The sequence below is a fragment of the Cotesia typhae genome, unplaced genomic scaffold (assembly GCF_013202065.1).
Source record: "Cotesia typhae breed Kobodo isofemale line unplaced genomic scaffold, CoteBio_Ctyphae scaffold_13, whole genome shotgun sequence".
Classification (NCBI taxonomy): Eukaryota; Metazoa; Arthropoda; class Insecta; order Hymenoptera; family Braconidae; genus Cotesia; species Cotesia typhae.
Window position 1 is genome coordinate 12,009,048 of NW_027423774.1, and position 26,073 is coordinate 12,035,120.

Below are 26,073 nucleotides of genomic sequence, written 5' to 3' on the forward strand. Positions count from 1 at the left end.
CTATATTAATCTATTCCTAAGAAAAAAAGCATGTGTGTACTTATGTACACACGTAAGAAGTTAGACTTCTTTAACGTAACAAGATAAAGATCTTTCTAAGAATTTTATCTTTCGCGTTATTCTACGTTTGTAAAAAAAAACGACACTAATAAAAGAAAAAAAAAGTATTTAATACATTCAAAATTGTATTATGACGGTTTATCTATTCAAGTCGAGTTCATTTGAATATTACAAAAAAAATTATTTCTACATAATTAAATAAATCTGGAAATTGGTTGACTACGCAGGCCCACCCTAGAACTTTCCGCTAAGTTTGCATTTAAAACAACTTAAAATTTATTTTCAGTAGATTTCATAAAAATCTTACTATTCCAGCCGTCTTCATGGCGCAACTTTTGAAAAATGTCGGTCGTTCAAAAGTTTATATATGTATATTGTAACAGGGTGAATTTACCCTGTATCGATAAGTCGCCGAATATCGATAATTATTCGACGCAGCACCGGTACGTTTCGATCTTCCGGATCTTTGGTAGTAATTAAGAGGGGGGAATCTAGGTAAGTACTCGGAAGCCGGTGAGTGCACCAAACAGAAGAGGTTCGACAGCCGACGTAGTCAGTCGCAATTGGGAAACCACAGATAATTATCTATTCGCGCTGTACATTTCATTAGCTGTACGTTTCATTAGCTGAATAAGTATTAAATTTTTTAGTAAACATGAGTTTGACTTCTGTTAAAAATTAAATAATAGTTTATTTTGTTAAATCCAATGAATATGATGTTTAATAAGAATTTTTTTGGAGAATTTGACTCAAAATATCTATTTTACCTCAAAAAGATCATTTTGATCCAAATTTGGTGATAGATCATTTCAATTTTAGTTCTTATCGGAATGCACACTTTCAGAATTATCTTTGTACGTTTCTGGTCAAAGATTTCAGTATCTCTAAAATCTTTTTTGTAATTTCAGATACAAACGGCAAATTTTTTCTTCTAAATTTACATCAATAAGCACGATTCTTTCCTCGCGCAGTCGATAGTAAATTATTTTTCAATAGATAGAGCTCGAAGCTTCAGAGCTATGGTCTTATTGTTATTGTGAAGTACAATTTCTAACTATTCAAAACTGTAAAACTTATCTGCGTAGCATTGTTATTCTGAAGCTCAATGTATTCGATATTGTTGTTATTTATTACATGATATTGAGTCGTTATATTATTTGAGGTTGATTGTAAATAGGCAATGGATTACTTAAGTCGTATTGCCGGTGATCCGTTCGAAAATTTTAGTGGACGCAAGCTTCTTACTTTGGTAGAGGTTATGTCCGTATTTATATACCAGAAAAAGTTCTAAAATTTCAGCACAAACACAGTATCTGTTTAACTATTACTAAAGTTCAAGAAAAGTAGACTGAAGCTGGGATTCTAACGTGTGGTGAGGTATATGCGCGAAAAAACTTTCAAATTTATTAAATGAGGTTAAAAAGTTACAAAGAAATTCAAAGCACAAAAAATTAGTAGCATAAAAGAAGAGAGAGTCAACTTTTTCTCAAAAATTGAAAAAGCTATTTGATATCGTTGAATTGAACGTCGACAAATATATAGATGAAAACAAAAAGTTGTTTTTGGCCGGACAGTGATCGAATAATCAATTAGGCTTAATCAATTAGGATTCATTGACGCTAATACTTCAACCCAACCAGAAGATCATAGTGAAGTAATGGTTGTAGATTCTGCTGGTAAGTATTAATTTCATAAATTATATTTACTTCTGTAATCAACTATAACTATTCATTTGATATAAATAATTATCGCTTTTTTAGATGCAGATGAGCCTGCCGTTAATATGACACTTGAAGTATAAAAGTCAGCAGTATAACTATCTGATATATCAGCAACAATTTCTAGTCAAACATCAAATGGTATATCAGATTTTGAAAATTAGTTAAGTCAACAGTGTCAACCAAGAACAATTAATGTTATGACACATGAGTTATGTGCAGCACTTGATTGCGCAAAAGTGACAAGCAGGAATGCTGTTTTCATTTTAGCTGCTGCTTTTAAGAGCTTTGGAGTCGACCTTTCTACTCTCAATTTAAGCTTTAGTAGTATTTATCTAGCACGTATCAAACATAGATCAAATATAGCACAAAATTTGAGAAAAGAATTCCGTTCTGATGATCGCTATGTTGTCCACTGGGACGATAAAATTCTACCTGATATACTCGATTTACAATCTGTCAACCGTACAGCAGTTTTACTGTCTGTCGTTGGAGTTGATCAGCTTCTTGGAGTTCTTAAAGCTGATAGTGGAACTGCTCTGAACAAGCTTTAGCTGTTATTACTACCTTGAATCAATAGAACATTGCTCCTTATGTAAAAGCAATGTGTTTTGATACTCCAGCTGTCAACACAAGTAAACTCAATAAAACAATTATTATTACTCATGCCATTATGATATTTAATTTCTATTACATTCTGCAAACGGAAGCGCAGAAATGCTCTACTGTCACCTAAATATCAAGACTCCGTGTTTTTATGTATTTTCACCTATTCTTGTTGCAGGCGTTCATAAAGGTACATGTGTTCTAATTGAAAAAGCATTGGGGAGAAAAATAGTGTTGCTTTCTTGTCGCCATCATGTTTTAGAAATAGTTTTACGATGAGTTTTTAAAGTTTTTTGGAACACTACATCTGGTTCTAATGTTCCAATTTTTCTTCGTTTTTAAAAAGAGGAGGATAACATTGATCAAACTAAATATCAAAGCGGAATAGAGGATGAAGCCGTCGCAAACGCTTTAAAAAAAGATAAAATTAAAATTATCGATTTCATTAATGATTGTTTACAATTAAAAATCCGGAGGCACTGTCGTGCCTCAAGCCAAGTACACGTTCAACAACACACATGAAATGTGTGCGAACGTGTAGGCGCGAGGCTACAGTGCCTTTATTCTCGAGTCAGATGTCAACATAACCTCACTTTATTTTCAACTTGATTTATTTTATTACTATATACATGTCAACACTTGTCACGCGCTTTAAATAGTTTAATTATTAGTTCTTTTTATAAAACAGCAATAATTATATAATTTTTTTCATTTTTTAGCGTTATCTTAATTTATAAAATTTTCGCTCCCCTGTTTTTCGATACTACGAAAGATTTTACTAATTTCGGTCGAATTTTTTATTTCGAAGTTGGTACTTTTCAATTTTCTGCGTATAGTATACCACCGAGTATTAGAGTTAGTCCGTTTCCATTTAACGCCTGAGATCCTCTCCGGATAGTTACTCTGTTCCAGATTTTTTATTTTTAAGTTGGTACATTACATTTTGTGAGAATAGTATACTACTGTATAGTATCAGAGTTGTTCCATTCCCATTGAAAGTTTGATAAAATAGGCGGTTAATTCAAATCTAGTGTTATGTCCGAAAAATATAACCTTAGAATTTGGGTAGCTGGACTATCGGAGGTTCGGATAACAGATGAATTTCCCTAACGAAAAGATCGTTAGGTTTTTAATTTATGGGTTCGCGAAGGTGAAAACCCCGGAGAGGGCCCCTTGAAATAGACAATTGACCTCGGAAATAGTGATAATATCCTCCACTTACTATTGCGAATGTTAATTCCAACGATGATTCGGTCTTTGATTGGATTTTGTACCTTTGAGTTCCACTGCTTGGCTCCTCTCTTCCTCCTGCTGACTGGAGATCGAAGGTTGAAGGTTCTTAATTTAGGAATGATAATACACTTCGATTCGGGTTCTTAGTTTATATATTCTAATAAACTGGCCCTATGGGCAAACACGTCTTAATTTACACTTATCGCTTATTAACTAATAACAATATAAAAACAAGTTGAAGGTTTATATGAGTTCGTAACCGGAGTTCGTAACGACTCCGGCAAACAAAAGTTCGCCGATTATAATTCACAAAAGAAAAGATAATTTGAGAGTGGGACCAGGTCACCGGAACTGCGGGAATCTCGATTATCGTAAAGACGAATCGTGGCTCGAAGAATCACTATCACAGAACTCGAAAATACCGTTGAGGGAATCGAAATGAATAATTAGGGAAAAGATGACTAATTAATTTAATAATTGAAGTCTGCCTATACGTGTCGGGGTATAGGACTCACCCGGGCTTTAAGGCAGAACTGTTACCTTGTAAATAAGCTCGTGAATTATGGTATTCGCAGTTTTTATCACCTCGGTCGCGATTTGAAAGAGGGGCTACTAATTAAACAATTGGTTCTTTTGATGAGGTGACAATGCGCGATAATGTGTATTCTTCAGCCACGAGTGAGTTGTTGCGCAGTCCTGATTGTGGTTCCCTAAATATGCTAGCGCTGCACTTTTCGGCGGGAATGGGAGGCCCTGTATTATATACGATATGCCGGATATAACAGCATCCCCCCCGAAAGGAAGGGTGCTAACAGCATCTTTTCTTTCGCGAACTCGGGCGTCTCATTTTGACGAAAAGTTCATGCTTGCGTACAATTTTGTTCTGATAATCTTTTTTGAGTTACATAAATTTTGTTATTGAAATATTAAGTACGTGTTTGCCCGTTACATATATTAAGTTTAATTTATAAGAATATTGATATAAATTTATTTCCCTGGTGTTTTAGGTATAATGTTTAAAATATGATGCATATCCCTGATTAATTTATATAAATGTTTTAATTCGATATGGTTATATCGTCTTTATGTTATGTAAAGGAGTAGGAGAAGAGAGGGAGAAGAAAAGAAAGAAAAAAAAAAAATTTTTTTTAATTTTGATATTTTCTTTCCTCCCCTCGGGATTAATTTTAGATATCTGAGATACTAATAAGATTTATCAAAATAAACTGTAAAGGTATACATTTAAGTATGAGTAAAATAGGTAAGTAGTGTATATATGTTTTTACTCTCCTTCGTAATTTGCCAGGCGAACTCCTTTTGGTTTGGTGCCCTTGGTTGATTCTGTCTTTCCAGGAGTGTTTGGTGGATGTTGAAGAGCCGTGGATGGCAATTTTAAATATAATGTTTTCTCATTTCTGCCTTGTATATTGTTTTCTTGTTTGTTGCGGGGTGCGGGGGTTGAATCTAGATTCTTGTTCTCTGGATTAGTCCAATAAGTCGCCATGGTGTCTTCAGCTGGATTGAAAGTGATGTTGTCGGTACCGTTCTTTAGATTTTTGCAACTTCTGTTACAACAGTATCCTGGATTATTTTTCTTTAAACATTTTTGTATCAGTTGGCGATAGTATAATCCAGTAATGAGGGTGATAAGTCCTATTATTGCGATTATTATTCCAGAGTTTGTTGCTGTGACGTAACGATGTTGTCCTTCTTCTCGATGGTGTAGCCCGATTTGTGTCAGGCGATTGTTTGTACCTTCTAGGCTATCACCCCATTGGGAGTGAGGATCGTCGTTGGGTATTGGGTCTAATGGAATATTTGTAAGTTTGTTTGGGGAGTTTAGTTGGTTTGAAAGTTGTTTGATATGAGTGATAAATATCACTAATTTATAGTGTTATAAACATAAAATTACCTACATAATTACTCTATCACATCAGATTTTTTTACAAACAAGAAAAATGGTTTTTTCTTAATTTAAAAAAAATAATCAATTATTATATTATAAATACATATACACTACTGGAAAAAATTAAGGGATCAAAAAAAAATTCCAAATTTTTCGGTAGTTTTCAACAGGCCGTAACTTTGAGAGAAATGGTCGTACAGGAAATAAAAAAAAAGGAAATTGTAGCTCCAAGTGTCTAGTTTTTGGATTAGAACTTCAAAATTTTGTAGCCTCCGCGGTTTCTGAGTAATCGTAGAAAAACCAGCAACAAAAAAATTCTCAAAATTTTTTTTAGTTTTTTTTTTTGGTCTGCGGGCGTGGAAAAAATTTTTTTAGCTTAACCACCATAAGGATCGGATACTTTGTTCATTTAGCTTTAATTTCTTTTTTAAACACACTGATACGTCCACTCCTCGCTGAGATATCGGTCTTCAAATGGAAAAGGATCTTTTTGTCTTTGATTATCGATATCTCAGCAACCAATGACCGCACAGAAAGTTAAAGGTGGGTTTCAAGAACTTGAATGAATTCCCTTAACGACTGTCCATTGTTTTTCGAAAAAAATTTTTCTTTCCGTCACATGAATTTGAAAATGCAACAAAAAAAGGGCTTTTAGTGGTTTTTTGGAAAATCAAGCGCTGGATCGAAAATATTGAGGAAACCACTAATGTTAAGTGTGCCTTTTACAGTTCAATATGTCCACAAAAACCCTACAAAGAATCAAATTAATCCAGCCAGCCGTTTTTTTGTTTCACTTGATCGAATTTTTGAAAAAATTAAAGGATCACGTTTTTGCTCTGAAAAGCTCATAATTTTTAAAAATGAGAAAAAAATGGTTTTTCGAGCTTTTTCCACATTTTCGTTCCAAAAAGTGCTTAAATTTTCAAAAAAAAAAATTCAAAAAAAAATTTTCAAAAAAAAAAATTTTCAAAAAAAAATTTTTTTTGGAAAAATTTTTTTTTTAACAAGTTAAGGAAACTCAAAAAACCATCGCCCAATGATTTTTATCACCTTTCCACCGCTGCATTCCTTGATTCTACTGATCTCCTTTTAATTAAATTAATAAAAAAAGTTAATACCCCCAATCGAATTTCGATTTTTTTCATACGCTTTTCGGAGTTTTTTTTTTCTTGTATTTTTGTGAATCCTTAGCAAATCGCTTCATTCAACAGTTTTGTTCAAAACTAATCCCTCTGCGCTAAAAAAAATTTTTTTTAATTTTTTGGTCAAAATTGAAAATTTCTGACTTTTGATTCTTAATCATGGTTAGACGACATTTATCGGAGGTGGAAATCGCTCGGTTAGTGACTCTTATCGACGAAGGTTACACTCAACATGCAGTTGCTATCCGGATGGGTGTAAGTCAATCTGTCGTATCTCGAGCTTATACCAGATACCAAGAGACGAATCAATATCATCGTCGCCCCGGACAAGGTCGCCATCGAGTCACTAATGCCCGCGATGATCGAACAATTGTTAGAGAAGTTCGACGACAACCTTTCGTCAATGCGAATATTGTCGCTCGAAACTTCCCCAATCGCAGACAACAGCAACAACAACAGCAACAGCGACGACGGCATCAAGTGCGAAACATTTGCTCTCGAACAATCATCAACCGTCTTCGTGAAACTGGGTTACACGCACGACATCCTAATCGTGTACCCCTGTTGACAGCAAGACATCGTCGAGCTCGTTTAGCGTATGCTTACGATCATCGAAATTGGAACTTGAGGGAATGGACAAATGTTTTATTCACTGATGAGTCTCGTTTTAATCTGTATGACAACGATCGACGTCCTCTCGTTTGGCGCCGTCGTGGAGAACGTTTTCGCCAGAACTTTGTCCGTCCAGTCGTTGCCTACGGCGGTGGATCAGTTATGGTGTGGGGCGGCGTTTCACGAAATTGGAGAACACCTTTGGTAATTGTACGCGAAAATTTGACAGCTAGACGTTACATCGACCAAATTTTAAGGCCCATTGTTCTGCGCAGACGACAACATCTGAGGTCGTTCATATTGATGCAAGATAATGCACGTCCACACACAGCCAACATTACCCGGCGCTTCTTTGAGCGGCATGACATCACATTGTTGCGACACCCAGCAATGAGTCCAGATCTCAACCCCATAGAGCACGTTTGGGACATAATGGGCCGTCGGTTGCGCAGAGAGTATCCAAATTTGCAGAACTTAGCTGCTTTGGAGCGCGCGTTTCAGCACATTTGGAATACCATCAGCAGCCTCAAATTACCGTCTGCATAAACATGGCTGAACGTTTGAGAGCCGTTATTGAAAACGGGGGTGGTAATACCCGGTATTGAACCAACAAAAACCTTCAGAGAATGAGTTTGGAGTCATTAAATACGGTGGAACTGACGAGCCACCGGGACTCAATTCCCTGAAATACCACACACACACACACACACACACACACACACACACACACACACACACACACACACACACACACACACACACACACACACACACACACACACACACACACACACACACACACACACACACACACACACACACACACACACACACACACACACACACACACACACACACACACACACACACACACACACACACACACAGAAGCGTAAATCCGACCTCGCGACCTCCACGTGGTACGCTTTGGATAACCCTAATGCCGACGGTAATTGTTTTCTTAAACTTTTCAAGAGAAAAAATTTCAAAAAAATTTTTTTTTTTAACTTTTTTTTTTTTTTCAATTTAAGCACTTTCTGGAACAAAAATGTGGAAAAAGCTCGAAAAAACAATTTTTTTTCTCATTTTTAAAAATTATGAGTTTTTCAGAGCAAAAAACGTGATCCTTTAATTTTTTCAAAAATTCGATCAAGTGAAACAAAAAAACGGCTGGCTGGATTAATTTGATTCTTTGTAGGGTTTTTGTGGATATATTAAACTGTAAAAGGCACACTTAACATTAGTGGTTTCCTCAATATTTTCGATCCAGCGCTTGATTTTCCAAAAAACCACTAAAAGCCCTTTTTTTGTTGCATTTTCAAATTCATGTGACGGAAAGAAAAATTTTTTTCGAAAAAACAATGGACAGTCGTTAAGGGAATTCATTCAAGTTCTTGAAACCCACCTTTAACTTTCTGTGCGATCATTGGTTGCTGAGATATCGATAATCAAAGACAAAAAGATCCTTTTCCATTTGAAGACCGATATCTCAGTGAGGAGTGGACGTATCAGGATGTTTAAAAAAGAAATTAAAGCTAAATGATTAAAGTATCCGATTCTTATGGTGGTTAAGCTAAAAAAATTTTTTCCACGCCCGTAGACCAAAAAAAAAAACTAAAAAAATTTTGAGAATTTTTTTGTTGCTGGTTTTTCTACGATTACTCAAAAACCGCGGAGGCTACAAAATTTTGAAGTTCTAATCCAAAAACTAGACACTTGGAGCTACAATTTCCCTTCTTTTTATTTCCTGTACGACCATTTCTCTCAAAGTTACGGCCTGTTGAAAACTACCGAAAAATTTGGAATTTTTTTTTGATCCCTTAATTTTTTCCAGTAGTGTAGTATATATATATATATATATATATATATATATATATATATATATATATATATATATATATATATATATATATATATATATATTTTAAAGTGGTAGATTTTTTATTCGAGAGGCCTTGATGGTACCAATCGATACTGCATTACTAGTCTTTCCAATCGATGACAGTTGGTTAGTCAGTACTGCTGGAGCAGAGGTGACTTAAAACTGTCATGGAGGTTTGTTGACTTTTATACGGACCTAGATCAATTATCGACGGGGATCAATTCCATTGGAAATGATCACTAGCACTGTTAACTTTAACGAAGGAAGAAGCCGACACTTCTCCGTGAAGATGACGATTCGAGACCAGACTGTCGACGGAAATGGACGCGCTTTTGCGCGCTCCACAACATAAATTTAATTCCGAAGTTATTTCGCGATTTTGTTCAATTTACAAAATAATTTATTGACTAGTAGTAATTATATTTGTTTAAGTAATTAATTATTCATCAAGTCGTCCGCACGAAGCTCTCCTGAGCTGATACGTCGAGGACGACCCTCAATTGCTTGGTAAGCCGACGTTCTTGTTCAGTATTGAATCTAGCGTTTAGTGCCCATGAGTAATTTTAAAATACATTTTTTTTTTTTATAAAATAATACGCAAAGTTTCAACGCTTTACAATCATTTTTGGTGTTTTACGATTATTGTATAAAGTGATTTGCTGAGATATTAATGCAAGTGTGTAAGAAAAATTTAAAGTAATAACGTTTTTCTTAGAATTTGTTAAAAATTAAAATTGACTGCTGACGTATATTTTGTTGAATAAATTGTGTTCATTGAACAGGCCTAGGTGCGATAAATTCGCCCCTGAGGGACTCCTAAAGTCATGAGCTACACCTGACAACCGTTCTTTCCCGCAATTCTTAGACAATCAGAAAATTCAGCGCTTTGAATTTTCTGACGCTTGCGCAAACCGAGTTACTTTGACGTCACTAACATGCCAGATGTATTGAATTTCTCTATTGGTTATCGGTGTTGACATCGATAGGATGAATTTACTGATTGGATGATCACTCCGCTGACGTGCGCAATCAGCCTTCTTCCCGAAGCTGACGAGAAAGAAGACTTACTATTTTCATTATCTTTCGCATCCACGCTTTGGCTATATTACATAGCCATTTTTTATAACTTGAAATTTGCTTGTGCTAAAATTCCGCTTTTTCGCTTAATTGAAAGTTAAACGCTTTAATAAATTGTGCATAATTTATTTTGAATCGGTTTTAGATAGTTTAATTTGTTCGTGCAGTAATTCACCTCTTTTTTAGTTCCGATCTTGTGACTACCAGTTGTCAACCAGCTTCGCCTTTTTAACCACGCTGTGTTTAACTTATCCGCTTATTTAACAACAATCAGCTAACTAATTAATTAAATGTTAAGTGGATGTAGTGTAAATGAATATAGAGTTGATATTTTTAATAATATTTCCGCTGTTTTATTTGAGATCATCAGTCTAAACCAGATCCATAGTTTTCCTGCTATTAGTACATTTTACACGGAAAGAAAACTGTATGAAAAATTACGGTAAAAACATCGTAATTTTTAGTATAGAATATTGTAATGCCGGACCTAAACTCAAACATCGTAATTTTTACGATGCAGTATCGTAAATTTCTATCACTTAAATTAAAAAGAAGCTTAGGTTACCGAAAAAAATAATTCTGCATCACCTAGGAATCGAACCCGGAGACCTCTCCGCCACAAGTCCAAGGTTTATCCCCTCACACTATCAGAGACATATCTAAATTTTATGTTCAGTCACATAATAAGACCCTCCATACAGTAGTTGGTCATCTTTTGGTGGTGGAGCCGCAAACTACTGGACTCTGTCTTTCTTTTATTAAAACATATAGTATGCGTCCTTATTCACTTGCTCTTACAGAAAAAAAAATTTACTAAATAACATCGTAATTTTCAATAATTCAAATTGTATTCTGTAGACGGCAGCATCATAAAAATCAAGATACTAAAAGTATAGTCCTGGATTACGATATTACTATTGTAATTTTTCATATAATTTTTTTTCCGTGTACAAGTTGTTACTTTTATGTTAAATTCTTCCGAAAATATAAAAAGAAATTTTAAGTCATTTTTGCTGTGATTCTATTCTGTCAACGGCGCGTATTTCAGCATGGCCCGCCACGCTGAGGAAAAGGTAAGAGCTAGCCAAAACCGAAGTACATATTTGGAGATTCTTCTCCTGGCGCCCTTTTAATAATTATTTTATTTAAAATATGCCAAAATTCAATACAAACGGTGAGCCTAGTTTGGTAAATCCCCAGGCCAGACAAAACCCAGTTATAATATACATTGTTTGAGACTTACTGAACATAAAATAACCTCGTTTTCCTAAGGTTCTTATCAAAATACATTAATTATATTTTTTCTAGGAGCTACTATCATGCTCCAAAACACATCTGGTATTTAGATCAATCGATTTACAAACTATTAAGAATAACAATTTTTACTGATTATCTGTATTTTTTGATGCATTCATAAACGGTAATGTATAAATATCTGAAACTTGCAGCACCGAAGTATCTTATGATTACAGACACTCACTGAAATTAGTAACTTGATACATTTCTGGGGCCAATTTGGTGTTTTAATCATTCCATGTTCTTCATTGATAAATTAAATCTGCCGTTAAATAACTGTTAGAGTTCTTATTTGCCTGGTTAGGCACTGTAATTCATGAAAATTATGATTTTGCGAGTGCTTTCTAGTAAATTGTTCCAAACCGAAATTAACTGACTAGATTCTGTGGGCTATTGGACACACTAGGACCAAAATGAATTGAATTGATTTATGTTTAATTTTGAACGTAAGATTTCCGAAATAACTATTATGATTTCTTTAACTCTTCTGATTTTCGAGATCAATGAGTTCTGAAATGTACGTCAATATTTTAGAGTTCAAAGAACACTTACAGTTGTATATCATTGGATATTAAAATATTATAATTAAAAACGGAGGGAAAAATTCCAGTAATTGTCTGCAGGATCGTCTGTTTTTCGAATTTTTTACGTCATACCTTATAAAATATTTCACTCACCTCGGGAGCCATGTAATCTGGTGTACCACAAAAGTTATCCGCAGTTTTGTCTAGATATATTTGAAGTTTGCACATTCCAAAATCGGCTATTCTGATGTGTCCTTCAAAATCTAGCAAAACATTATCTAGCTTCAGATCTCTGTAAACAATGCCTTTTTTATGAAGAAAATTAAGTCCACACCAAATTTCTGCGGCATAAAACTTGGCACGAAATTCTGGAAATCTTCCTGACATTTGTATGTGAAACATAAGATCACCTCCGTTTAGGTACTCCATTACGAAGAAAAGATGTGATTCAGTTTGAAATGTACAAAATAAATGACAGAGGTAAGGATGTCTTGTTGCTAGGGTGAGAACCTTTCGCTCTATCAATATACTCTCAATGTCATCATCTTCTGAGACAACATTTTTCTTTAGACATTTGACAGCATAGACAAAATCGGTGTCATTTAACTCTGCAAGTAATACTTTACCAAAGCTACCTTTTCCCAGAATCTGAAACAGAAATTTTGAAACGTGAAGGGTATCAATGCACTAATATTATGAAGTGCAACTTATTCTTACAATTCTTATAAAAATTTGAATATTTTGAAATGTATGATGTACGTTATTCTTAATAAATGATTATTAAATGTATAATATCAATGTAAGTTTATTAAACAAGAAACGAATAATAAGAAATTTACATTTGTAACGATTGAATTTTAACAATCGATCTGTTGGAAAATTTAATTACTCGATAAGTGCCTAACAAGTCAACGACCTTGAAAATTAGGTACTCGGAAAAGCGCAGACCGCGAAGAGAGCTCCCGCTAGTCAGCTCAGCTACAGCTCTTCTTCCAACTCTATCAAAGCCTTCTCATTGGTGCGAAGTTACCTTCCACTTCCACCTCGAACCGAGCCATCTCATTGGCTAGTATTTTTAAGAGCAGCACAAATGGCCTCGAGCCACAGGAGGAGGGGTAGCTATATTTATCAAAATTGGCATTAATCATACTGAACAACCTATAGTAACCAATGATTTAGAATCGCATTCTATTAGATCAAGCGATAATACACTTATTGTTAATTGTTATAATCCTCCCCAAGTAAATTCGAATAAAAAACAACTTAGACAAAATATTAAACGCAAACAACAAAGTCATAGCTATAGGAGATTTTAACTCCAAGCACTCACAATGGCACTGTAAACAAATTAATGCCAATGGTCGTACTCTTTACAACTATGTGCTTAAGCATTCCATCGTTATAGAGTTTACAGATAACTATACACTTTACCCATACAATGAAACCCTCCCCTCTAATGTAGATATAATAATTAATAAAAATATACAAACAATCACGAAACCCGTTGCATTAAATGAACTCGACTCATACCATTCACCAGTTCTGGTCACATTAAATGATAAAACAATAAAACGCAATTACCCAAAATATTTAGATTGTAAAAATGCGAACTGGATCATATTTTGAAGCCTAATTAACAAAAATATAGAGATTAACAACAAATTGCAATCACCATTAGATATTTACAAGACCGTAAAAAATTTAACAAAAACGATTCAGCATACAATTAAAAATTCTATTCGTAGCAAATGTTTTAAAAATAAAGCAAATCCACTCCCACAGCATATGATTGATTTAATAAAATTGAGAAACCACGTAAGACGCAAATATCAGCATACTCGTAACATACAATTTAAATCTCTAAAAAATCATTACTGTCGCTTAATAAAAACAGAAATTATAAGCTTAACAACGAAAAAATTAAAAATCAACTAAAATCACTAAAAATTAAAGACAATACTCTATGGAATGCGGTTAAAATGCGCCAAAGTACAAATTCTAAAATCCCTACACTACATGGCAAATCTGGTTTAGTCTACAATAACTGTGATAATGCTAATGCGCTAGCCGATGTATTTGAAAAAGTACACAATCTAACTGTAGACCTTAGTGACGACTTAACTGAAAAAATTGTAAGACATCATTATCGAGAGATTGGTGATACAATACTAGAAACCAAAAAATAGCCTCATATATCATCTACCGAAATATATAAAGCCATAGCTCAAACTAAAAATAAAAAAGCCCCAGGATATGATGGCTTACAATACATAATTCTGAAGAACCTTCCAAAAAAAGCAACAGCACAGTTAGTTTATCTCATCTTTATTAACCATATCCCTAAACATCCAAAAACAAACATAGCTCTCTTCTCGACGACACAGCAGTTTATACATTGTCTTTTAGCAAAGACATGGCCTTAAAATACCTGCAATCTCATATCCACCTACTCGAAAGCTATTATCAAAAATGGAAAATAAAAATTAACATAGACAAAACAAAAATCATAATTTTTCACATAATCATAAAGCTACAAAAACGCAAGTCCAAATGTATGGCGAAAAACTAAAACAAGCCAAATATGCCAAATACCTGGGACTCACCTTAGACACCAAACTCACTTATACAAATCATATCAAAACAGTAGCTAAGAAGGCAAACTCAGCGTTATCTATATTGTATCCACTTATCTGCCGAAATAGTCACCTAAGTCTAAGCAATAAATTAACCATCTATAAAATGTGGATCCTACCAATCATGCTATACGCTTGTCCAGTTTGGAGCAACACTTGCTTCTCAAACTACCATAGACTCCAAATAATATAAAATAAAACATTACGAATGATTTATAACTCCGATTATAATATCAATAATAACAAACTACACACTAATCTAAATATAAAACATATCAATGAAATAGTAAAAAAACATTCTCTCAAATTCTATAAAGAAAAACTAAACCTAAATATATTGTCAATATTTGTAAACTAACGAAATTTAATCCATACTGTAAATATAAGCTACCACAACACATCATTATGTGTCAAACGTAAAGACTAATAATTCTACCTTTTGAATTTTTTCCTAAATCAACAGAATTCTTGCTGGATTTTTTTCACCTGCTTTTTCCCAAACTGACTAACAAATATGTAATACCCTATATTCAAATCACACAAATATAAAGGGCTCAAAATTGTGTAAGCCTAAGGGCAGGGAACAAAATTTAAAATAATGTATAGATATACTGTTTTAATTATTATGTATATATCAAATGTTATCATTGATAACATTTTTAAAAGAGAGAGATAGAAGATAGGCGTAACCAAGTTTTCTGATTGGTCGTGATAAATAAATTGTTTATTTGTTTTTCGCAATCAAGTGAAAATAACAGCTTGAAATAAAAAAAAATAAAAATTGGATTGCTAAGGTGAGGGTGCCATAGGAGTAAGTTAGAAACCTTTGCATATGCGCCCAGGTGGGGGTTCAATAGGGATTAAGAAGGAAAAATTTATAAATTTATAAATCAGCGGTTAATTGGTCTCATTCGTCCTCAATGTATTTGCTGGTTCCAGATGAAGAGTTTACAAATTCCAGTTCACAAATTGGTTTCCTTTTCGATGATTCTGTATCGTGATGACTAATTTTTACAGCACTACACTGACTCCACTGTTTTTCCCAAAAAGGCCAATCTCTCAAAAGCGTCACTGGCTCAAGAACCCAATGTCTCTCTTGTCGGCTCGTTTATAACCCCTGAACTCCAGGTTCTCGAACTTTCTTATTGTTGTCCCCGCTTCATTTTCCGGGGACAGCAGTGGGGACTTGGTGACTTGGGGACTGCACATCTGGTGACAAGTCGAAACTACTTATCAAAATTAAAAGGTTAGGAAAAGTCCTTACTCACCGTGGCGTCAATAAGGTGGTCGATAATGACCATGGCAAGTTCGATTTTCCCTGTTACTAGTTCAGAAATTACAAGGTTTCAAAATTTTCCAAATCGTAAAAATGCATATTTTTGCAGTTTATTTTGCAAATAACTATTTAATTTATCGAATTTTTCTCAATTGTATTTTAAAGCCCACTAAACGAGCTTTAATTTTGATTTCATTTTATTCTTCTAGATTAAAAATAATCTATTTGTCTGAAGATATTGTTATATCTGACGTTGCCTCATATAACACACAGGGTCTCTCTTCTTCGACGAAAAGTGCAGCGCTTGCACTTTATAAATTACGACAACCACTCTGCGAACACCTCGATTAAGAAATGAGTACACTGTCCACGTACTGTCCACGTTCGGTCAAATTTGAATTTTTAGACCAATAACAAAATTCAACTCCCTTCCGAAAATCGCGATCCGGGTGTATAAAACCACCAAACACCATGGATCACTTGTTCAGTCTTTCATTAAAGAATACGAGGGAAGGTATCCTCGTAGAACCCGTGTAGGTCATTGTACCGCGTTACATACGAGGCAATGTAAAGCACTATGTCGCTTACACAAAACTCTAAATTCATTAGTATCTTTTGACTCTTTGAATTATATCTTCTATGAACCGCGCCAGTGGGCTCTTCAAACTGTATCGAGAACCCCGTTGTCCGTGGTGATATCTTTATCTAAAAATTATAACCTTTCGATCTATTATTCATTTAACGACGGACCCAAGTTTCTGCCGGAGTCGTTACTCTGTTCACGAATTCATAGTAAATTAAAACACTGTAAGACATAGAAATAAGTGATAGTTCATAAGTGAAATAGTGTACATTGAGTGCGTCTAGCCCATAGGGCAAATAATTGAGTAAGCTCTAAAACCAGAACTTGCTCACTTCATTCTAAATTAAGACCCTGAATCTCTTCAACTGCACCGATCTCTACCACGAAAGAAGAAGGAAAAATCATTCCCAGGATCTACCGATACACCAATTCAAATTAAAATCAACTAGGAAATTTATAAAGGACGACTGTAAGTTCAGTATTTGTTACCGACTTCCCTTTAAATTCGTCGTTGGAACTCCTGGTTACCGGGAGGCGTTCAAAATCCACAATAAAAATAAAACTCTTGTACCTTCTCTGTAAGAGAAAATCAATCTATACGTGTCCGAGTCTCTTGATGGCCCACTCTACCAATTAATTATTTAACTATAATTAATCTGGACATAACAATATGCAATGAAATTTTACTATTGGCAAGGTGCAGAGTGTATGGTGGGGACAGTTGAATCGATTGCAGCGATCGCGGTGGTCAAATTTTCGTTAAATCATGCTTGATTTAAATGTAAACAATTAAATAATATAATTAAAAATGGTCCATAATAATTGCTGTGTAGTTGAATGTAAGAATACTGGCAGAAATAGTAACTGCAAATTTTATACATTTCCAAGTGCTAGTTGGAAGTTAGAACAAAGGAAAAAATGGATTAATGCAGTTAAGAGAAAAAAGTAAGTAGTGTATAACCTAACTTAATAACATGTTTACTCCAATTCACGTGTATGAATGAAAATAATTTTGTAATATTAATAAATTTGTAAGTATAATTTTGTGATCATTGGTTTTTTATGAAAAAAAATTTATCAAATATTTGATAATTTTAAGAATTTTCTTTAACAAATAAATTATAGCAAAAAAAAATATAAAATAAATCGACATGTAAAAAGTTTTAAAAATTAAAAATGCAATTTTTAAAAAATAATTTTTTGGAACAAATTTTTTTCTTAAAAAAAATTATAAAATTCTCTAGTTACTGCTAACTTAAATGTATTCGTTTTTTGATGAAAAAAAATTCGTTTATTAGGATTGACGGATCACCGTGAACTCCGAAACCAACAGATACTATTTGCAGTGACCATTTCGTTGGAGGCGTAAAGGGTGAAGAAGAGACAAGTCCAAGCTACACCCCAACGATATTTCCTTCAATTTATAATAAACCTATAATTAATGAACAAACTTCTTTTAACAGGTAATATATTTAAAGTAATGAATACCTCTAAAAATTGTAAAAATATATAAGTTATCTACAATATTAACTTTTTTTAATTTATTACAGGCATGCACTTTTTTAAAGCGAAGATTTGCTAAAAATAATATAGCAAATTCAAGCGTGGTCACAAACACTGACATTAATCAAATAATCATTAATTATACAATGGACTTTACAAATGTACCTATTGAAAAAATTGACAAAGATTGTCAAGTTGACTTCCTTTCCAACTCCAATGAAGCAGAAAAAACATTTATTTATAATAGATACATATATTTAAATGCTGACAAATGTGATGTCGAAATTCAAACAGAAATATCAAATTTAAAAATTATAACTATTACTAACCCAAAGAAATGCAAAAACAAATAATGTAACACTGAACCAAAAAATTTTGTTGAACAATCAACTGAAACATTAGAAAAACCTTTCATAGCTTTTCAATCAATTTCAAATGATGAACAGTTGATCGATCTAGCTGGTGTGACTTTTAACAATTTTCAATTTTTGTTGAAAAGGACAGATACCTCACATAAATTGATAGTTTCCAAAGAGAATAGATTATTGATTTTCTTGATGAAAATAAAAAATGCATTAACATTTTCAGCTCTTAGTGTTTTATTTAGCGTTCATAGAACAACCATTTCCAGGATTTTTTATACAAACTTTAGAGACATTAGCTGCAGCGACAGCTAATCTAGTTTTTTGGCCAAGAATAGATGTTGTCCCAGCAACGATGCCGAAGTGTTTCTATCCAAAATATACTAATACTCGAGTAATAATCAATTGCACAGAATTCAAAATAGAAGTTCCATCCTCGATTGATAATCGGATTTATTGCTATTCCCACTACAAAAAAACTTTCACTGCAAAAGTCCTTATTGGAATTATTCATGGATGTTTCATTTATCTTAAATCTAAGGTAGCTGGTGGACGAAAAACTGATTCACAAATAACTATTGAATCTGGATTAGTAGATAAATTGGAGGAGAGAGATATAGTTTAAGCAGATAAAGGTTTTCCGGAAATCGAAGCAACAATCGATAAAAGTGGGAAAAAAGTAATGTTAGTAATGCCACTATTGTTGGAGAAAAAAAAAGAATTTTCTGCTGAAGAAACTGAAGAAACGTATCACGTTGCCAGAGTGAGAATCCATGTAGAGAAAATTATGCAACGGTTACGGCCACATTCAATTTTTGACAAAATTCCAGAAAATTTATTTCATTGCGTTGATGATATCTTACATATTTGTTACGTTCTAGTAAATCTACAAATACCAATAATATCAAATAAAGACAATACAAATGAATTAACTTGAATAAACTTAAAAAATATTGAATTCAGAATAAAAAAATGCATGAAATTTCATAGAATTAATTTTTAAACAATTATTTATTTCAAGACTTTTTTTTTTGTATTAAAATTTTTTACCTGTAACTTTTATCGCTATTAATCTAGAATAACTTATAAAAACTATGATCAACATATAAAAACACGAAGAATAAAATATTTGGTATTATAACAAAGTACAAAAATACTGATTGTTACTTTTTGGACTTTTCCTTTTCCTTAAATAGTGTGTCCATCAATTAGATATATTATTTATTGCATCTACTCCAGTGAAACTTCGCTTTTCATAAAACTCAATGGACCCGTTGCTAATATCATTATTTTCTTTGGTAAATTTTAAGTATGCAGCATGAAGATAATGGTTAAAATAAAAATCTTCCGCACTTAATATTACATCTTTCAGAAACTCATCATCTCGTTCAATTATTACGGTACAACAGCCATCATTTACTGGAGAATATATGAAAAGATCACATGTAAACATGCCTGTCACATAAAGTTGTACTTGAACTTGAGTAAAATATGCATCGTTTTTATTTAATTGGACTTGGCTCCTTACGAAGCTCAAGTACTTGACGTTACAAATTTCATTTTTGCGATCTACTACTGGTTGATCTTTACACTTTATGGGGCACTTAAATTCAACAAGCTTGGTTATACACCCATCTTCAACTGCCACACCATTTAAACTAGCACAAAGCCATGGTTGTTTTTTACTAACGATTACACCTATTTTTTTAACTTCACAACCGTTCAGTTCTCCATACTTCATTATTGCATTATTATCTTGACTTAATCCATACTTCGTTGATTCAGTGTCAACATTAGAAGGATATAAAATGTCATTAACTAATTTATCAATGGACTTCCGGGTTCGTATTTTAATACTATGGATGTTGCTACTGACTGATAATCTAAAACGTCTTGCGGCATGCCACTGTGGAGACTGAGATTGATTTACAGTCTGACAACATAGCTGTAAAATATTTTCATCATTTATAACAATGTTATTATCATAAAAATTCTTTACATTTTGCTCCAATTCATAAACATTACTATATATTGTAAACTCCTCATTAAAAATCATAAAATTTTTTAGGCATTCTTAATTCTTTTTATTTTAACTTCAAATCAGCAGTAGCTGCTAAAGATGCTAACTTTTTTTTTATAGCATACGAATCGTCACATTTTTTATCTGCAATCAAAACTGATTTCAGTGCAAAGACGTCGACTAATTCTTCCAGATCCACTGGTATATTTTTATTGTCAGTGTTTTTTATTATTTTTTACTCGGAAACATTTCATCAAAATTTCGGCCTTTTGGTTACTTTTGCTTCACAAATTGACGGGCACTGGGTTTTCCCCACTTCTGCTCGTGGCTAGTTTTTCTTAAGCTTTCTTCGTGGTTTATGTAGTAAATCAAAGCTGCAATGTGTTTGCATTTTTTACTCTTATTGTAAACACAAGTACAGTTGACATCTGTAACAAATCGTTCTTCATTAATCTGCAAACAGTAATTTTTTTTTTTTTAATTTAATATATTTATAAAACTATAGTAAAACAATACATTTAAATTTTTTATTTTTTAAACTTACATGCAACATAGTATCATAAGGAGATAAAGTAACCGACGTTTGTCTAATTACCTTTGATTTTATTAAATAACTATTACCACATTGCCGAAATTCTTGTACGTCTCTGACATGACCAGCCATAACAAATTGCTTCCCTTTAGGAATAGTCTGTGGTTGAAATAATATATCGAGAAATATTGCTTCAAATCCTGTTTGAATAATCACATTCATCTTTACCTAAAAATTGTTAAAAATGATAATTAAAATATTAAAAAATCTTCAACATAATGTTAGATTAGTAAAAACAACTATACATTAATTTAAAATAAATTATTATTTTTAAAAATCTGTTTATTTAATTTTTTCTTATATATATTTATTTTTTTTATTTTTATTGTGATAGCTGCAATGTTATTCCAACTGTCATTTGTATTGGTTACACCAGATAACCTCATTCCTCAGTAATAAACATTACTACTTAGTAACACTTTTTTTATTTATTTTCTTTGCTTTCAAATTCTTTATTCACTTATTTATATTGTATTTCACTTTTACAATGCTGATCAGGTTTATATATATTTTTTTACTAAAAATAAAAAATTTTTATTAGTAGTATTACACCTCTCCCACGGCTTTCGAGCACGATTTGATGCGGCCATCAGATGTCATTGTTATCACGCACCTTGCCAATTGCATTTGTTTCAACTAAGGAGGAGGGATTCCATTATGCTAATTGAAGTATTTTTACGATTAGTGTTGTGATTTTATTTAAGTAAGAAATTGTCTTTCATTTCGGCTGCGAAATGATACTTTTTTCTATTGAACTGAGAAAAAATAACAAGCTGCGATGCAAAGAATCTTTCTATCAAAATTGAGAGCTCCCATATAGAGAGAATTTTTTCAAATTTCTAGTGACCCATTTTTCCGTGTCACTTGTAGAAAAAAAATTAGGAAAACAGTTGACCCTGACGGCCATCCCTGTAACTTCCCGCTACTTTTGTAATAAAGCGCTCGATATTGCACTTATGTTTTTAAGCTCTTCGAGCTCAAAATCTAATTTTCGTGTAGTTTTGAGCTCTTCGAGCTCAAAAGTTTGATAGGAGTGTATTAAATCAATATTTTTGGAATTTTTAAATCGTGATAACTTTTGAATGGGTCAACCGAATTCCACGCGGTTGGCGGCATTCGACGCAGTTTCGTCATGCTCATAAGTTATTTTCAGATTTTAATTGATCGAACTGAAAATTTCAGAGTAACTCCGAAAAAACACTTTTTTCGGTTATCTTTCGTTCACGATAACTCACGAACGAATCAATCGATTTCGACCGGACTGGCGGCAATCAACGTGGTTTTTTGATGTTAAGAGCTGATTAGTTTTTGGAATTTATCGGTAAAGCCGTTTAAAAGTTATTCCAAAAAAACCACGTTTCAAAAAAATTTTTTTTGTAGTTTTTTTACAATTTCTCAAAATCTACTGGTCCGAATCGGTTCAAATTTTTAGGAAATCTAAGTTTGGTCAAGCCCTTTCGAATGGCACCAACCACGATGAAATCGGTCAAGCCGTTCAAAAGTTATAAAAGGGTCACACACACACACACACACGCACGCACGCGCGCGCGCGCACACACACATACGGAAATCATTGCGGAAATAGTCAGGGAAGCTTTCTAGGACCTCAAAACGTCAAGATCTGATGAGAACTCGATTTTCGAAAAACGGGGTGAAACCAATAACTTCCCGATTTTTGAAAATTTTCAATTTTCTTAGCGGGAAGTTAAAAATGAAGAAAGTGAAAATAATAACGATAAAATAAATTAAAAAAAAAAAACAATGAATGAATATAAAAAAAAAAATGATCTGCAAAAAAGGTTGAAAAGATTGATTACAAACAAATAAAATTAATAAAAATGAAAGATATAAAATAAATAAGTAAAGATAGTACGTAGTTAATGAATGTAATCATTTTGCTTTTCAAATTCCTTACTGTTTACAGGAAAAAATTTAGGTCTGAAATCCAACAGCTAGAGCACATCCAAACAAGCATTTTTTAATTTAAAAATAAAATAATACAAGATCATGGATATTCTTATAAATAATTTTCTTGATTCAAGGATTATTTTCTTGAACAAAGTTTATTTTTATTTTCATATGGACAAACTATTTTCAATAAAGTTGATAATATTTAATAATGAATTGTATAATTTTTATTTTTTACAATTAATATCTCTAATTTTTAATTCAAGGAAAGAAAATTTTTGGAACAAGTTATCGAAAAAAGTAATGTTCCCTCATTGAAAAAATATTGTAATTATTCAGTCAATTATGACAGAATACTTTGTCTGTAAATGTCACATTCTTTCTTAATTATATCTCAGTGAAACTAATATTTTATTAAAAAATTGTTATCAATGAAATATCATCATTATCAATGAAGTATGTTAAGTTTGAAAAATGATCCATATTCATTACGGCTATCGTCGTTTCCGATCGCAGTAAGTTTTGGATTTTTACATTTATTATGAAATCTACTTCCATTTCGACTGCCGAATGGTCTTTTTTTATTGTATATTTTTATTGTGTGTGTGTGTGTGTGTCGTGTGTGTGTGTGTATGTATGTATGTATGTATGGATACTTATAATTTTTTTCTCGTGGGTGCTACCCAGTGAACACATAACTTTTATCTGACGTCAGTCGAGTGTCATTAGAATGTCACAAGATTTTGACACATGTTTGACGTGTAACTGGCCTTCCTTAACGATTTTATTATGATGTCAAAACCTGTGATGTCATTTTTACATCATTCTGATATATATAATACTAGCGACCCGGCCATGCGTTGCTGTGGCTGAGTGATTTAGAAAACGTGCACAACACTGAAAAATTCGAATTAAAACGTACCGCCATCTATAATATATTTATGTCAGGCAGTACTACCGTTATCTGTAAGGCGCCATCTGTTTCAGACTTATGAAACTTACAATTAATAACAATAATCAACATAAGTAATCATTTTATTGTTAATTAATAAATATTGCGACCGTGAGTTGAAATGAAAACCATCCCATCTCTCAAGTTGGAACAAAACACACATTTAAAAGAAAAGATAATTAAAATCGGTTGAGTAGTTTAGGAGCCCATCGCGGACAAACATCGTGACAGGAGATTCATATATATTGAGATTAAATAATATTAAAGTCATTATTGTACGTCATAATGACATAATTTTACCATCATACATTTACGTCACTGGTAAGTCACGGTTTTACGTAATACTGATGTAACTTTTAAGTCATACATTTACGTCGCTAGTAAGTCATCGTTTTACTTAATACTGATGCAACTTTCAAGTTATACATCTACTTTACTGGTAAGTCACGATTCTACATAGTACTGATGTGACTTTCAAGTCCCTATTTTACATCAGTAAAAAGTCACATTTGTACGTAATATTGACATAACGTTGAAGTCATCTTTTTAGGTCACTGAAAATTTTTGATTGTACCTAATACTGATATGACTCTGAAATCTTATTTTTACATTAGTAAAAAGTCACTTTAAAGATGTCATTTTAAAATCACCTTTATACCTCGTTAAAAAAGAAGTATTTAAGATAATAGAAACAATTTATGAGAAAACCAATTCTTTTTTTTTTTTTGATCAGGATAAGTCAGTGTTAAGTTATGGTTTGAGATGATATTGATGTAACTCTGGAGTAATCGTTTTTTTTAATAGATTCGTGGGAGTCAAGCAGTGAAAAATTTATTTAAAAAAAGTATGAGGAAAGGGGGAGGATAGAACGGGATATACTTAAGCAAATATTAAGTTTTTGGGAACCCAAATACCGTAAATCGTCTTCATTTTTATTCTGTTCAAAATGAATACCACTAATTTCAAATTGCCGTTTGAAACAAAATTTTTTATTTTTGGGGGCAAAACGGGGTACTCCTTAAACAATTGAAAAATAATTTTTCCACAAAATTAGTATCAGCTTTGATGAAATCAAATTCTTAAAAACCATTTTGCTGCAAAAACTCACTTTTGACCCGATAAGTATGAGAGTAAGTTAATAAAGCAAATTTTTTCAAAAACTTATTGCATTTTTCAATAATTGTATTTGTAATGGGAAATGAAAAATTCATTACAGAGAAGAGACCGTGATCATTGAGAAGTTGAAATAAATTATTTTCTATGCATACTACTCACAAAGAAGTCTGATTTTTATCCGATTTTTGACTTGCTATATCTCAGTGAAAAATGATCGTATTGCAAATCTAAGAAGATGCATTTCAAAGCTTTAAAGCTACATAATTCTCGTTTTTAGATTTTCTGACAAAAATTTTTGGCTAAAATGGCTTGAAAAAAAACTTTTTCAAAATTTTTAACTTTTTTTTTTTCGTCTCAGAGGGCTAGAAAAATGTTTTCGTTTCACGACTTGATTGGTCCTCACAGAAAATTCATTTCAGCTTCCTAAAATGTCTCATAATTTGCCATGTGACCATTGGTATCTGAAATATGAATAGTTAAAGACAAACGGGCTTTGTAAAAGTATTGCTTTTATGATAGTAATATAATTCTCTTTAATTGTATTTTATGAATTCTCTTGAATTAAGAAAAACTTTTTCAATTTAAAGTTGCATTTCACGTTTAATTAGATAATCTAATCATTTTATTTTAACTTTCTGAATTTATGACGTTAATATGACATCATTAAGACGTTCTAATGACCAATGTAAGATGAATTTACGAAAATTCTGAAATTTTATAAAATTTAGAAAAAATTCATCAATTTCTATGCAACCTCATCATTAATCTTGGTGAAACTGGATAAAAAGTAAAAAACGTAATCCTTTCCAACTTATTAGTTCAGATCAATTTAAACAAGCGTATTTAATATCAATCGTGGTGCAGACAAGTGAGCAGTATTCAAGACTTCGAACTCGATGGACCCAGGTTCAAGCCCAGCACACGCCGGGATTTTTCAACTCCAAATCTTTTTTCTCAACATTTGATGAGTTTTGAAATTGTTATTCGAACCCAAATACGCATAATTAAATGTTAGTTTTTTTTTTTTTTTTCAAAGAATTTTCTTCCGTGTAATTAATTTTGACATGAGTTA

General features: G+C 32.7%; 2 protein-coding genes across 2 annotated transcripts in view; both read right to left on the bottom strand.

Annotated features, from left to right (window-relative positions):
- LOC141535113 (uncharacterized) overlaps positions 1-26,073 on the bottom strand; it is a 224,404-nt gene that overhangs the window by 38,650 nt on the left and 159,681 nt on the right. The window contains exon 4 of the mRNA XM_074254905.1: positions 12,210-12,704. Coding sequence (XP_074111006.1) covers positions 12,210-12,704 — 495 coding nt within the window. The remainder of the gene's footprint in view (positions 1-12,209; positions 12,705-26,073) is intronic.
- Positions 19,480-21,372, bottom strand: LOC141535013 (uncharacterized). Its single transcript, XM_074254731.1, has 3 exons — positions 21,271-21,372; positions 20,978-21,193; positions 19,480-20,886 (listed from the first exon to the last, which is right to left on the bottom strand). The coding sequence occupies exons 2-3, from the start codon at positions 21,185-21,187 to the stop codon at positions 20,707-20,709; spliced, it is 390 nt and encodes a 129-aa protein (XP_074110832.1). The 5' UTR covers positions 21,188-21,193; positions 21,271-21,372; the 3' UTR covers positions 19,480-20,706.

What these genes read in the sequence shown, in the direction of transcription:
- LOC141535013 (XM_074254731.1), bottom strand. Translation starts at nt 21,187, where the DNA reads ATGAATGTGATTATTCAAACAGGATTTGAAGCAATATTTCTCGATATA. An exon ending in CTTATGATACTATGTTGCAT is followed by an intron (nt 20,887 to 20,977) that starts GTAAGTTTAAAA and finishes TACTGTTTGCAG; the next exon opens with ATTAATGAAGAACGATTTGT.